Source organism: Centruroides vittatus, unplaced genomic scaffold (genome assembly GCF_030686945.1).
Source record: "Centruroides vittatus isolate TY-2023 unplaced genomic scaffold, ASM3068694v2 scaffold_2520, whole genome shotgun sequence".
NCBI lineage: Eukaryota > Metazoa > Arthropoda > Arachnida > Scorpiones > Buthidae > Centruroides > Centruroides vittatus.
Window position 1 is genome coordinate 1,873,332 of NW_027122689.1, and position 14,488 is coordinate 1,887,819.

A 14,488-nucleotide genomic window follows, 5' to 3' on the forward strand; every position below is an offset into this window, starting at 1 on the left:
ACTGTTTACTAAGAGAAATTCGTGAAGTTGTGGCAAGCAAAACAAAGAGAGTAGACTTGCGTTGGGTCAATTTTTTTGAAAAATATGTGGGTGAATCTGGTAAAGAAATAAAAAAACTTGTTGCGTTCAGGGACCAGAACGGTTCCCATTTTTTATTTGTAACTTTATTACTTTCAAATTAGGGGCTCCCCTACGGCCCGGGCGCCCTGCCCTAAAGACGGCACAGCTCATACTGCTGTATATAAACAGCTAGTGAACTGTGTTTCCGAATGTAGAGTTTTCGGCTGCGTCATGGGAAAAGCAGCAGATTTATCAGACTTCGATAAAGGACAAATCATTATGGCTAGGCGCCTGGGAACATCAATCTCAGAAACGGCACGATTGGTCGTGCAGTCGTTGTCAGTACTTATCGAAAGTGGTGTAAGGATGGAGGAACGAGAAGTCGACAGCCAGCCGTGGCGCATTGACTCCAGAAAGGAGCGGAGACTGTTACGCATTGTTCGCTGCGAATGAAAGGTACAGCGGCCCAAATTACCAGCTGCTACAACAGTGGTGACCAAGACAATGTGTCTCAGCACACAGTGTAGCGTAGCCTTCTGCAAATTGGCCTGCATAGCCGACGCCCAGCCGAGTACCCGTGCTTATAGCATGTCATCGACAACAGCGCCTGCAATGGGCCAGGGAGCTTCGCAATTGGACCTTAGAGGAATGAAAAAGTCGTCTGGTCCGATGGTCACGTTTTCTGGTCCATCACGTTATCGGTCGAGTGCGGATACGCTGATTTCCAAAGGAGACCATGGCAGCCGGATGCACAGTTGGACAGATACAAGCCGGTGGAGGCGGCATTATGGTGTGGGCGATGTTTTTATGGGACACATTAGGACCCATCATCCCCATAAAACAATCCCTGATGGCTGTACACTATGTGAACATTATTGCAGACCAGGTTCACGATAACAATGTTCCCGGCCTATATCAACAGGATAATGTACCATGTCATAGGGCCCGAATCGTCATGGAGCGGTTCGAGGGACATTCCAACAAATTTCAAGTCATGCCTTGGCCTCCAAATTCACCTGATATCAATCCAATTGAACATTTGTGGTTCACCTGGAAAACCGAATTCGTGCTGCCACACTACCACCTCACAATGTTCGGGAACTAGAGGATCAGCTTGTGAGCACCGAGTACCAGATACCTCAGACTACTTACCAGCACCTTTTCGAGTCAATACCTCGCTGCGTGTTGATGGTTTTGCGGGCGAAAGGTGATCCTATGTCATATTAAACAGGTGGTCATAATGTAATGGTTCTTCAGTGTATATCTTATTGTGTATCTCATTTTCTTAAGTTTTAGAAAATCACAAAATCTTAAATAATGAAAAATTTCGAAAGCATGTTTTAATACTGTATTTATAAGTTAAATGTTTAAAAAAGTTGTAAATTTTGGCTATTTTCTGGCGAGTCAAATTCTATAATTTTCACATTCTGACGATAACCTAGAGGGCGCAGTTGTGATGTTAGTTTGTTTACACACGTGTTTGCGAATGGATTATTTTTTAAATTTGATCTAATTACATTTAATTTTAAAATGAATGAAAGAAAATTAACGAGGAATTTATCACCGCTGCCAAAAATCGTAAAATCGGAACCACTTCCGAATATCAAGTCAAAAAAATCACGTAAGAAATCACAAAAAATCAAAATTGTAGAAGGTAACCGAAGGAATTTAGAAAATGAAGAAGAAGATAAAGAAATTCAACAAAATATATTTTCTATAAGTGGCAGACTTCACGATTTGGATAAAGATGGTGATTCTGAAGTTAAAAGTATTGAGGAAATATCAAACGACGATCAAAATAGACAATTGCCTGTTAAGCCAAAAAGAAGTAAAAAAAGCCGTAGTAAACATGGCCCATCTCAGGAAGTAGCTAATGAGAATTTAACAGAAAATCCTGAAAACAGAGAACAACAGACTAGTATATCAACAGAAAATCAGAAAGATAGAAGGAGTTCATCCATAGGTTTAAGTGGAGAATATCCACAACATAGACAGAGTCAGTCAGTCGGAAAACTTTTTGTGGAACATAAAAGTTAGTCTAAATATAAAACACTAATATAAAGATTGGGGGTGTATTATAGATTACCACCTATGGAATTTCAGGACTTTGATTATATATTTGAACTCGGGACCGAGACGAATTCAACAGTACCCTACTTTTGGGCCGGAGGCAAAAAATAAGAAAGTTATCATACTTTTTTCGGCAATCGCGCGATGATCGAGAGTCGCGTCGCTTTCTCCGCTAAGACTATCGCGTGTTTAACAGGCAGTCCGGCAAGTCGGCCCTATAAATCTTTAACAAAGGCAGATGTTGATCCACGAGCACACTGATTGTCTACAGTTCGAGTTAAGTCCTTTTTGCACACCCTTGCGCTCGTCGACCACGGGGACTATGGCTCCTCAGTCTCGCTATCGCTGGCGGTCAGATAGTACTACGAGCTGACCACGCTATCGCAATCGGGAGTCGCAATGCTTGAACAAAAGGAAAAAAGAACTGGCGTTTGACTGTTCGTGCTCCCGACGGACTCCTCCCAGGAGGGGAGCCGCCGGCAGCCTGCCGATTGTTTAACGTCACTAGTTATTGATTCATGGTAGTTCTTGAACAAAAGAAAAAAAAGGAAGTGGCATTCGACTGTTCGTGCAATTTCTTGCCTTTCAGAGTGCTTTTTTTTAATTTGTTTGCAGACTTTACCGCGAGATGGCAGCACTAGCAACTACAGTGCCGTCTGCATGAAAGCATTAAAAAAGTATGATAACTTAAAAACTATGACAACTTTCTTATTTTTCGTCTCCGGTCCAAAAGTGTGGTATCGTTGAACTCGTCTCAGTCCCCCAGTTCAGATATGTACTCAAAGTCCCGAAATTCCATAGGTGGTAATCTATAGTATCCCCAAATATTGCATTATTATCTGTTCATGCTATTTTAATTCATTTATATAATTTATTCTTTTTATCTTACAAAAAATAATACACGAATGTTTGTATAATGCATATCAATTAGAAATTATTTTCCTTTCAATATTTATAACATAGGTTATTTATCATTACAAATGTAACTCTGAATAAGACAATCAGAATCTTATCACAGCTGTAGACCTTGCCTGTACAAATAGAAAAGTCAAAGGAACCAATGGTCTTCATGTGTCTACCCTTTGCATATGTAGTCCCTCTGAAATAAGTCATCTGAAATTTTGAAGCCCCTCAAAAATGGGAAAAAATCTGGAACTATTTCTCAAAATAATGCTAAAAATCAACCATTTTCCACTTTACTAGAGATAGCTAAAAGCTCATAAAATATGAGAAACATTATTGCATTGACTACTTCCAATCAACTTGCAAGCTCTATTAAGTCTACTGTGTGTTTAGCAAGGTATTACAAAAACTTTGGAGGCAAATATCTCTCCAAAGGTTACATATAGAGATATAGTTCCTTTGACTTTTTTGACCATCTAGGTTCATTCAGAACTGCAATTTTATCAACTTATCTACCATCCAGTTTTCTAAATATATTTCATGCAATTTATAAGAACAAATTTCATGACTTTATCAGACTTGAGGTGTCTTCATTTGTATCTATTACAGACTATTGTAATCATTGTTGGCATTTCATTTTGACAACATTCACTACACCTCACTCCCACAAGCTGATCTTACTTTAAGTCAAATTTGGGTGTAAAGGACAAAAGTGAGATCAGCCATGTTATTTGCATCTCTCCAATACTTTGTATGGAGCAACCAGTCTATGTTTCAGATTATACAGTAATATGATATTATTATCAATAAATCTCTTCATTTCACTGTTCCTTATATTTACAAAACTAAACATCTGTTCAGACAAAATCTTTATTAATCCATTAGCAACAGTTTCTCAGATTACACAGGTCTGCAAGTAAAAAACTACATAGGATTTTCATACATTTCCATATAGATTTCAACTTGGTAAAAATGAAAAACATTCCATCTCGTCAATTTTTTTTGTTACACTCAAGTTTTTTTTGTATTTAGCGTAAAATTCCTAGTTAACAAAATTTAGTATTTTTTTTTTATTTTAAAAATGGCCTTAAAACGAAGTCTTCTCACATTAATTCTATCAATTATAGCTGGACTTGACAATAAAAAAAAAAAAAAATGTTAATGGTTGAAGAGAGTAGTGGTACGGGGAGGTGGGTTAAGTAGTTTTAGCGTTAGGAGGAAGGTCGCATGATCGTGTAGAAACAGGTTAAAAATTGATACTGAGTAATATTACTAGTGAGGTTGAACATGTTTTGACATGTTATCTGGGATACTAGGAATAAATATAAACAATCTGCTGTTGGATTAGATCATGTTTCAACAAGCTAAATAAGTTCATTATCTCGCTGGCCATCTAATGCCACACTCAGTTTATATCTAGCATTCAAACACTACTATGCTTGTATTTTTATTTCTGGAATATGGCTTGCAGAGGTTTTGTAATTTCTCCCAACAGCTTCTGTTATGTTTGTGGTGAATACACAATGAAAAGTCAACAAAGAAACATAACTGAGTTTGTGAAGAAAGTTTATTTTGCATATTTCAAATTGAAACTTGGAGATCAAGACAAAGCATGGGCTCCACATAAGGTGTGAAGAAGATGTGAGGTTCTTCATTTGTGGTTTAAGGGTAAGAAATATTCATTTTGTTTTGGCATTCCTATGATATGGCATGAACAGAAAAATCACACAACCGACTACTACTTTTGTTCGGTAGATGTTAAAGGATTTATTACAAAAATAAAAAGAAAATATATTACCTTAACCATGACTCAGCTATTTGTCCAATGTCTCATGGTTCTGAAATATCAGCTCCACAGCCACCTTCTAATTTAGACGACATCCTGAGTGAGTCAAAGGACTCAGACACATTAGCTTCCCTGGACGAATTAGCTCAGATTTTTCTGTTGATGAAGGACCTCAACTTTTTTCTCAGAGTGAGCTCAACGACCTAGTAAGAGACTTAAGTCTTTCAAAAGATGCAGCCAAATTGCTAGGATCAAGGCTAGAAAACAAGAACCTGCTATCGTCTGGGACCTCATTTTCATGGTACAGGCATCAAGAGAGAGAATTTACTCAGTTTTTCTCCAAAGAGGAAAATCTGGTTTATTGTAATGATGTTCATGGGCTCATGAAGTGCGTTGAAATAGAATATGATTCATCAGAATGGCGCATATTCATTGATTTGTCTAAAACTAGCCTAAAGCAGTCCTGCTGCATAATGGAAATGTATTTGCATCTCTTCCTATGGGATACTCAGTTCATATGGGAGAAAACTATACTGACTTGGCTATGATTCTTGAGAAAATCAAGTATCAAGAGCATCAATGGATGGTTTGTGGAGATTTCAAAATACTAACCATGTTGTTGGGTCAGCAGGGAGGTTATACAAAATATCCTTGTTTTCGTTGTTTATGGGATAGTAGAGTGAGACAGCTGCACTGGACAAAAACTGACTGGCCATTACGAGACAGTTTAACCACCGGCGAGAAAACGTCATCAATACGACATTGGTTCCCCGAGAAAAAGTGTTATTACCCCCTCTTCATATTAAATTGCGGCTCATGAAACAGTTTGTCAAATCACTGCCAAGAGATGGGGATTGTTTCAGATATCTGTGTTCCAAGTTCCCAAAACTGTCTGTTAAAAGAGGGAGTTTTCACTGGTTCCGACATAAGAAAACTTTTATCTGATTCCCTTTTTTTGGAAACAATGGGAGAAAAGGAAAAAGAAGCATGGGACTCTTTCAAGAATGTAGTGCGTAAGTTTTTGGGGAATACTAAGGACCCTGACTACAAAACCATCGTACAACGCATGCTGGCAGCGTATGAAGCTCAAGGATGCCAGACGAGCTTAGAAGTTTATTTCTTACACTCCCATATTGACTATTTTTCTGATAACTTGGGAGCCTACAGTGAAGAACAGGGTGAAAGATTTTACCAGGATGTCCATGATATTAAGAGATGTTACCAAGGAAAATGGGATGTCAGTATGTTAACTGACTACTGCGGATGCTCAATCGAGAAACCAGGGAAGGAAATCGGAAACGAGTTCAGAGAAACATCAGAAAAGATGAAAAGGTTTCATAAGAAAAAAGAGTAGACTTAAAATTGTGTATAAATATCAGAAACAATTTTTTGATTAGTTGTAAGAAAATATATATTTAGTTCATTATAATAAATAAGAGTTTTATCAAAAATTTGTTTTTATTTTGCAAAAAACCTACACGTGATGGGATGTTACGGAAGTCATTTTTAGAATCTATGATCTTTAAAACATATAATTCAGCAAAAATATCCCATGCAGCTGGAAAAAGTTTTTTTTTTGCAGACCTGTGTTATTGTAAATAGAATCTTGAATTGCAACAATTAATTCTGTTGAAATATATTTATTTTTATTTATATTTTTGTTGTTGATAATATACGTTGATAATGGAAACATTAGTCTATCAATTTGGCTAGACCCATGACAAGGTAGTTGGGTGATGAATGATGGGTTTGACATATCTTAGATCAGTGATTCTTAACAGGGGGGCCACGGCCCCCCGGGGGTCCGTAAGAAGATTGCCGAGGGGCCGCCAAATTATGCAAAATTTTCTTCAGAATATAATAAAAGAAAATTGATGTATACCGAATATCGTATTGAAAAGTGAAATAAGAAGGATAAAGTTTTCCTATTTAGTTTTTTTTTATTTCTTCCTACATACAATTTTGTTAGTACAGAAGAAATAATGCAAATATGCTACTTACACTGTGGTATTTACTTCTTTTATTCCAAAGCTATTCTAAGAAACTATTAATGCTTGGAATTTTAAAAATAATCAAGAAAATAGTAGGCTTTGAAAATGTAAATATTTTTGCAAAAGATATGCAAAATCCTTACCACAAGTGGGCGTTTTAGTTTTAATTTAGTTTTAGCATCGACTTTGGATCGATTTATCGACATGTTTCTTATTTTATTTTCTGTTAAAAATTAATGAGTTTTCGTGTTTAATTGTGAAGTTTGAATGTTATTTAAATAGATAATGAAATAATAAAGTTATGATTTACATTTATTATATAAAAAAATAAAGCAATGATAAAAAAAATCAATTATAGATAATTTGAAAAATATAAATTATTATTAAAAAAATGGGAGTCACAAAAAATTATGAAATATTTGGTGGGCCGTGAGTATAAAAAGGTTAAGAACCACTGTCTTAGATTATACTATCCCTGAAAAATTCTGAAATATCAACCTGGACTTAAATCCTGGTCCTGCAGAGTGGTGGGTCAATGTCTTACCCACCCCCATTATCCAGCTGTCACTATTGTGCACTTCAAGAAACATCAATTTACAATTATCTTTATTTTGTGAATGTAAATTTAAAATTATTTTCATTTTATAATTTGTCAGTTAACGTTTTTAATGTTTTATAATTACATATTTTTACTTTTCAGATAAATTTATATCGGTAGATCAGTCGGACGAAAATGAAGACTCGAATAAAATTAAATCGTACTCGCCTCCCTCACAATTAGCATTGGACGTGGCCATAAAAAATCAGAAATATTTTTGTATCGTTGGAACTTTGTGCTGCGGTCTGCTGTCCGGAATAGGACTATGGCAGTGTGTCATTCCGTACCAGTCGGATCCTCCGGAAAAAGACATTCACAATTACCTTAATTATTGCAAAAGATGGACATTACCTTTTCAATCTTTATTTTTTTCACTTTTGGTAATTTCTACAATATTTGCTTTTGATAGGTAAGTATTACTTTATGATCTTTATTTGAAATATAATTGTAAATTATTTAACAAAAATATAATTCCAATGGACAAAGCATAAATAACATTCATACTAAATAACTATTTTTAAGTTGGAATATATCATTATATACCGTATTTTACGGACTATAAGACGCACCTTAATTTTTAAGCAATTTTTTAAAAAAAAATACCTATAAGACGCTACGGATTATAAGACGCACCTGAATTTTGAAGGCAATTTTTCGAAGAAAAAAGTGCGTCTTATAGTCTGTAAAATACGGTATACATTTTTTTAAAATATAAATTTAAAAAAAAAATCATTCTGATATCTGACAAGGTGGAGGTGTCTGAAAAGTTTCTGTGCAGTGGAAAAGGTTTAAGTGAAGTTTTATGTACAATATTGCATTTTCTCCTATTGCAAATGCCAGAAAAGTTTCTGGATAGTGAGGTCCAGAGGCCTAGTGGGCAGGAATTTACTGGAGTTTATGCAATTGGCAAAGAAGTCTTCTAAAAACCAGTATCTGTGAGCAAGCGTTGACACCATCTACCGCAAAGTGGAAATACGGGACATACAACTTATGAATCCGACATGCAATGCCATGCATACCATTTTAATGTTATTACAAATTTCTCAATGTACAGTAACTTTTCAGACACTGTAATTTGATTGGAGTTGTAATTCCCAACACAAGATGAAAACTTAAATATCCTATTTTTATCATAGTGGTCCTCAGACTGACTGGAATGAAATAAAATATAAATTATTAATTTATTATCTAAAAGAAACAAATAAAAATAATTTTCACATATGACATCAGCCTAAAGTAAACACTTAATATATTTTAAAGAATTAAAAGCTAGTGGCTTTCTTTCTTCAGTAACACATCACACATTTCCTTTAATAAAAAATACATAAATCAACCTTGTGTGATGTGTTACTGAAGAAAGGAAGCCACTAGCTTTTAATTCTTTAAAGTCTACAAAAAAGCAGTAACGAAAACCTAATTAACTTAATATATTTCTCATTTTCTTTTGCAATACTAAATGACCATACTTAGAATTATACGTCGTGTTTCTTTATTTTTTATTGCAAAAACTTTCACTTGTTAATTTTCTTCCTAAATAATCAATTTTTCTTGGATAATTTTGATAAATTTATAATTTAACAAAGATAGCCATAAACAACAAATATGCTAATTTATTTTTCAAATAAACATCCGCATTTTATTTATTATCAAAACATTATTTTGTAATATTTATTTTATATTTCAGATATGATCTCTTTCATCTACGGTGGAATACGATAAAAAAATCATTCGTCTGTCAAAATGGGCTCGTCATTGTTATTATATATCCCGTGACTTTAATATTATCTCTCAGCATAATTGACGTCGACAACAAAATTTCTCTTTACGAAAAGAATTCGTCTTTGTGGATGTCCATGAGTCATCAAGTAAATCTTTATAGAAATTATTATTATTTTTTTAAAATTTCATATGATAGAGAAATACTAAACCCTCAGCAATGATCTTTATGTTATCAATTTAACATTTATATATATTTTTTTATTTTTTTCATCCTGTAAATAGTAAGAGGCCTTTTAATCCTATACATTACGGGTTTGACCAGATCCACGGTGAGGGTGGCCGAACGACGAGGGGCCCAACATAAACGAGACAGACCACTTTCTGAAATATTCCTAGTATATTTTGAACTGCCCGATTTGTTCCGGAGTACTCTAGAGCCATAGGCCGACACTTTAACCGCTCGGCCATCCGTAGCCATTCTGTTATATCACATATAAACTATATAATTGCAGTATTAATGATTCAATATTTTAATATTTTTAACAGAAAGTGCAGACCAATCTTTAGTATCTGAAGGGTATATAATTTGTTTATAATATTCTACAAAGTAACTGGTTAGAAAATGTTCCAGTGATTTTTCTAAATTTTATTTCATAGCCTCAAAAACTGCTTTTTCTTATTATTTAGATAATAATTTGTTGTGTGTACATACAAAACAATGGATTAAAAAATATCATCTTTAAGGAAAAGAATTGCAATAATAAAGAAATGGCAAAGAAGCAATCATTAGGTTAGTCAAACCTTGACTAATATGACAGATATTTTTCTACTCCTAAATTTAGATTCATCATTCAAATTTAGTTATAATAAGGAAGAAAAATATGCTTAAAACTTGATTTAATCAATAGCTCTTATTTGAAACTCTTCAAATTTCTTCTATATTCTTCAGTTTATATATCTTTACAATATCAAAATAATTTTTAAATGAAGAAATTTCATTTGAAATACATTATTCGTTATCTTTAACACTAAAAAAGCATATTGTTGGGACAGAATACAAAAAAAAAAGATTGTTAGCAGATAATTGAAATTAAGAGATAAGTTGACAATGATGATAACAAAGCAATATTTTTAATTTAATTATTGAAAAGCTATTTTAAAGATTTATCCATCTTGACAATTTAATATGTTTGATACCCTTCTATTTTAAAAAATTTACAAAAGTAATTGAAAGAAATAGGCCTACAGGGTCTTCATTTTTTTATCCTTATTACATCTTGAGAATAAATAGCAGTCTTACAGCAGAGTCAATCTTTTTTTTAAAGGGTCCACCTAAATATGTCTGTCTCCAAAAGATCAATTCTGCCATAAGATTGTTTATTCCTGAGGTGTTGTGGCCAAAAAATAAAGATTTTATGTTTATTCAATTACTTTTGTAAATTTTTTAAAAATTTAATCTTCATCTTGGCTGTTTTTATTAATATTGATACTTATTAGTTTTATGGAGTATTGTACAGGATTTACTTTTATAGAATGTGTTAACGGAACAATATCAAGGTAAAAATATCATTTGAAGTTGTAAAATGTATATCATATATATTAAAATTGATAATATTTTCAACAAAGTAAATCAAAATTCATTAGATAAAATTGCATTTTGATAAATCCTGTGTAAAAAATACATTAAAATGGATTTTATGAAAACCGGTCTTGATTTGCACTGCCGAAGTTTAATGCTTGGTTATTATAATCATTTTGTATTAATTTTATAAAACAAAATGTTAAAATAAATATTATAACTTTAGGAAATGGTCGACGAAGTCGTCTACTGGAGAAACGTGAACACCGCTCGATGTACCGGAGCGGTACTAGGTTGGATTATAGTCGCCATCCTGCCCAAAAAAGACTACTTTGGGGAATTCCTGAAAAGAATTCGAGAAGAGGACGACAGTATTCCCGACACGTCTCGATCCGAAAATCAATGGGGATCGGTATAGATAATAAATAACGTAAATATTTTTAACTAATTAATGTTAAAGTATTATATTAGCAATATAGAAAAGGTATTTCTCTTTCTAGAAAACTAAAACTGTGATGAATTTTGGATGTTTACAAAGAAGACTCCCAAATCACGTAAAGTTTTAGTATATCGAACCGAATATAAGATGTGGTACATTTTGTAGATCACACTTATATTTTACTTGTAATCAAATATTTGAATGATTAATTATGAAAATGCATATTTGGATAAGTTTAATAATTTAGCATTGAAATATCCAAAAATGAACTAAATTTCATTCAAGGTGACAAATTTTAATTGCATAAATGTTTTATAACTTAGCAGTCACATCTCACCTTGCAAACAAAATGATTATAGATTTGTTTAAAAGAATATTGTTGAAGCAAATTCTGTCCTTTGGAATTAAAACTTGGTATTTTTAACAAAATATCTTTGCATTCTGCAAGATTTTAGCATTTTAAACAGTTTGATATGCAGTTTTCAACTTTTAAATTAAAATTTTTGTTCAGAATATAATCTATGTAAATTCAAACCATGCACAATTAATAGAACACAGTTCTTTTCAGCATTAAGATATATGTTTAAGTCAGAAAAATAGATTTTATCATAAATTTGCTACGTGATATTATTGTGACGAAGGATAACAACTGACTTTTCACAATTAGCGAAAGCCAATAACTGCCAATTTGCACACAAGTATATTTTTAATAATAATGATATTGTTGCACGAGAGAACCAGTTAAGTGATTTATAAGACACTAAATTCGGCTGTATAATTGTAAATAAATGACCAAACTGTTTTAAGAATTTAAAAAAGAAAACAAACTTTATTTGACTTTCTTTATTGATAAACAGTTACTTTAAAGGCTTGTACATTTTACCTCTTATATACATTGACAAACATCATATAAATATATAAAATCTATAATTCTTTTCAGAATTATATAATGTATATAACAGAATTAGGTCAACGGGAGCCGTTGGGCGGGACCGTGGAGAGTAATCGCAGCCTCCGAGGCTCGAACACCCTCTATTCTTCTGACATAATGCTGTTTGGTTTATTATATTTTCCCCCATTTATGCATTGAAATTACATAGATTGGTTTTCTAGACTTTATAAATAAAATTTTATTACGCAGATTTTGGCCGGGACTCTTGGCTACCGTTACAGTTTTCCCAGTCTCTCGTCGGCCTTGCCAGCAACATAAAGAAACAAAATTAAATAAATTTAAAGCGTAATGGATATTTTACGGCGGAAGACAAGTTTCAAAAACATTTTAGTATTTGACGACGACTTTGGAACAAATATGAATGGTTATTGTTTAAAATCGATAATAAAAGTGAGTGAAAATAAGAATCATATTAAAGTAAAACAGACAAAATTTAGGAATGTTTTATGACATATATACACAGTCTGAACTGCTTTTATTAGTGGAACAATTAAAAAGGGGAAATGTTAATGGAATTTTATCCAAAGAGTATTTAATTAAGATAATTTTCAAAATTTTGGAAACAGTTTATTCATCTATTTATATAAAATAATCAAAATTCTTTTAAATAATTGTAACATTAAAAATATAAAAATTTCGTTGTTGACTATAAATTTCTCATTGTTTATGCTTCTGCTTACATATATACTAATAAGTATGCATAACTATAGTATTGCGCAATGTTTCTCAAGCAAGTAAATTTGAACATTAAATGACTTCATCAAAAACTTTTGTCTAAACTTTACACTGTTAAATCATAATTATAAATAAATTATTTAATTAAGGAAAATTTTTATAAGTGTTAATGAGCACGTTTGAAAAGTCTTTGCGAGTTAAACTCGTTTGTCAAATCATTTTTGTAGCATAAATATCGTATGCAGTTAACGATCGTCTAGCCGACTTATCGCATAAATTCACGAAAAATTTTTACACACTTTTGGTGAAGGTAAATAATTGAAAATAACTTCCAAAGCTTTATTTTTATAATGCATAAATTAATATTTGCAGAATGAAATTCTTTTGAAGTGATGCAAAATGATATTTTGTACGCACCACTCTCTCGTGATGTCAAAATTATTGTTTTAAAAATTATAACTTTATGTCAATTTGTATTAATTTTTTAAAATAAACTTTTGATAAAATAAATCTGTAATAAATTGTTGCAAATGCAAATTTTTAACATATATTCTAACAACGTTCCTTACATTTTAACACGCATTCCATATACAGTTTAGTGTATTTTATGGTGTCCAGAAAATTAATTCTTCTTACTCACATAGTTTATAATTTTTACATACTTATTTTTTTATTTTTGGTTAAATTATCGGGATAAATACCTCGTTCCTGGAAGATTATTGTTTAAATAAATGAAAAAGTGTCATAGTGAAGCATTTTTATTTTTGCACAGTTTGAATCGAAAGATTCCGATTCTGTCTCCCAAAATTTGGATTCGGTCCTCGATATCTCCGATAGTTAAATCTTTTTCTTTATAAACAGAAGTTTGTATCCAAAATATAAACCCTACTGCGTAAAGACTATATTTGCCCAATGATGCCACGATCCAAATGGAAATGATGCATTTTAGTTTTGGGTGAGTTCTAAATGCTCGTCTTTTGTCAAATGTTTCGGTTTTCTCTATTTCTGCGGGTGGATGTACTAGAGGTTTATATTTTGTGTTACCGTGTTTCGCAAATCTCGAATGGGCTGTTGTGACGTGCAGTAGTAAGGCCCAGTCTCCGTTAGTATACGAAAGGTAGAAGAGATTTACAAAGTTAATCCAAAATATACCTCGGAAGTCCGGCGTACGGCGTCGAAGGATTCCCGAGCTGCGTTTCGGTAGCGAGTGGCCGTCGGCTAAGCTACGTGGAACTGCCCATACTTACACCAATCGTATAAATGAATTTCTAGATTCTTGGTAGTTTAAATTGAGGATTCCTAACCTGAGGGATCAAACAATTTATCTAGGGAGTCGATAAATAAACAGAAGTTGTTTATTGTAATTAATTGATATTTTTAATTCCTTTAATTATATTTATTTCTATTTTTAATAAAAATTTATCTCCCCCAATTAATAGTTCAGCCTGATTAAAATTATGCTCTGAATTAACTATCTTGGTTTACACTATGATCCTGTTTAGAACTTGAAACCACATCTCTATTTTAATATTTTACATATTTTATCTCTCTGCAATAGCTACAACATCTATAATGCTTTTAGAGCATTGCAATATGCTCCAAAGCATGCATTTATTGTATTGTAATATGTAGATGAAAAGTAAATATAGCATCAATGTAATGCATTAATAATGATACATATAATAATAACATATTAATTATAATAAAATCTGTAAA

General features: G+C 32.6%; 1 protein-coding gene across 1 annotated transcript; it reads left to right on the forward strand.

Moving 5' to 3' along the window:
* The first annotated feature begins 1,524 nt into the window (after positions 1-1,524).
* On the forward strand, positions 1,525-11,136 carry LOC136987535 (transmembrane protein 237-like). Its single transcript, XM_067285282.1, has 4 exons — positions 1,525-2,092; positions 7,511-7,817; positions 9,093-9,273; positions 10,933-11,136. Exons 1-4 carry the CDS (start codon positions 1,591-1,593, stop codon positions 11,122-11,124), a joined length of 1,182 nt encoding a protein of 393 aa, XP_067141383.1. The 5' UTR covers positions 1,525-1,590; the 3' UTR covers positions 11,125-11,136.
* The last annotated feature ends 3,352 nt before the right edge of the window (positions 11,137-14,488 follow it).

What these genes read in the sequence shown, in the direction of transcription:
- LOC136987535 (XM_067285282.1), top strand. Translation starts at nt 1,591, where the DNA reads ATGAATGAAAGAAAATTAACGAGGAATTTATCACCGCTGCCAAAAATC. An exon ending in ACTTTTTGTGGAACATAAAA is followed by an intron (nt 2,093 to 7,510) that starts GTTAGTCTAAAT and finishes TTTACTTTTCAG; the next exon opens with ATAAATTTATATCGGTAGAT. An exon ending in ACAATATTTGCTTTTGATAG is followed by an intron (nt 7,818 to 9,092) that starts GTAAGTATTACT and finishes TTTATATTTCAG; the next exon opens with ATATGATCTCTTTCATCTAC.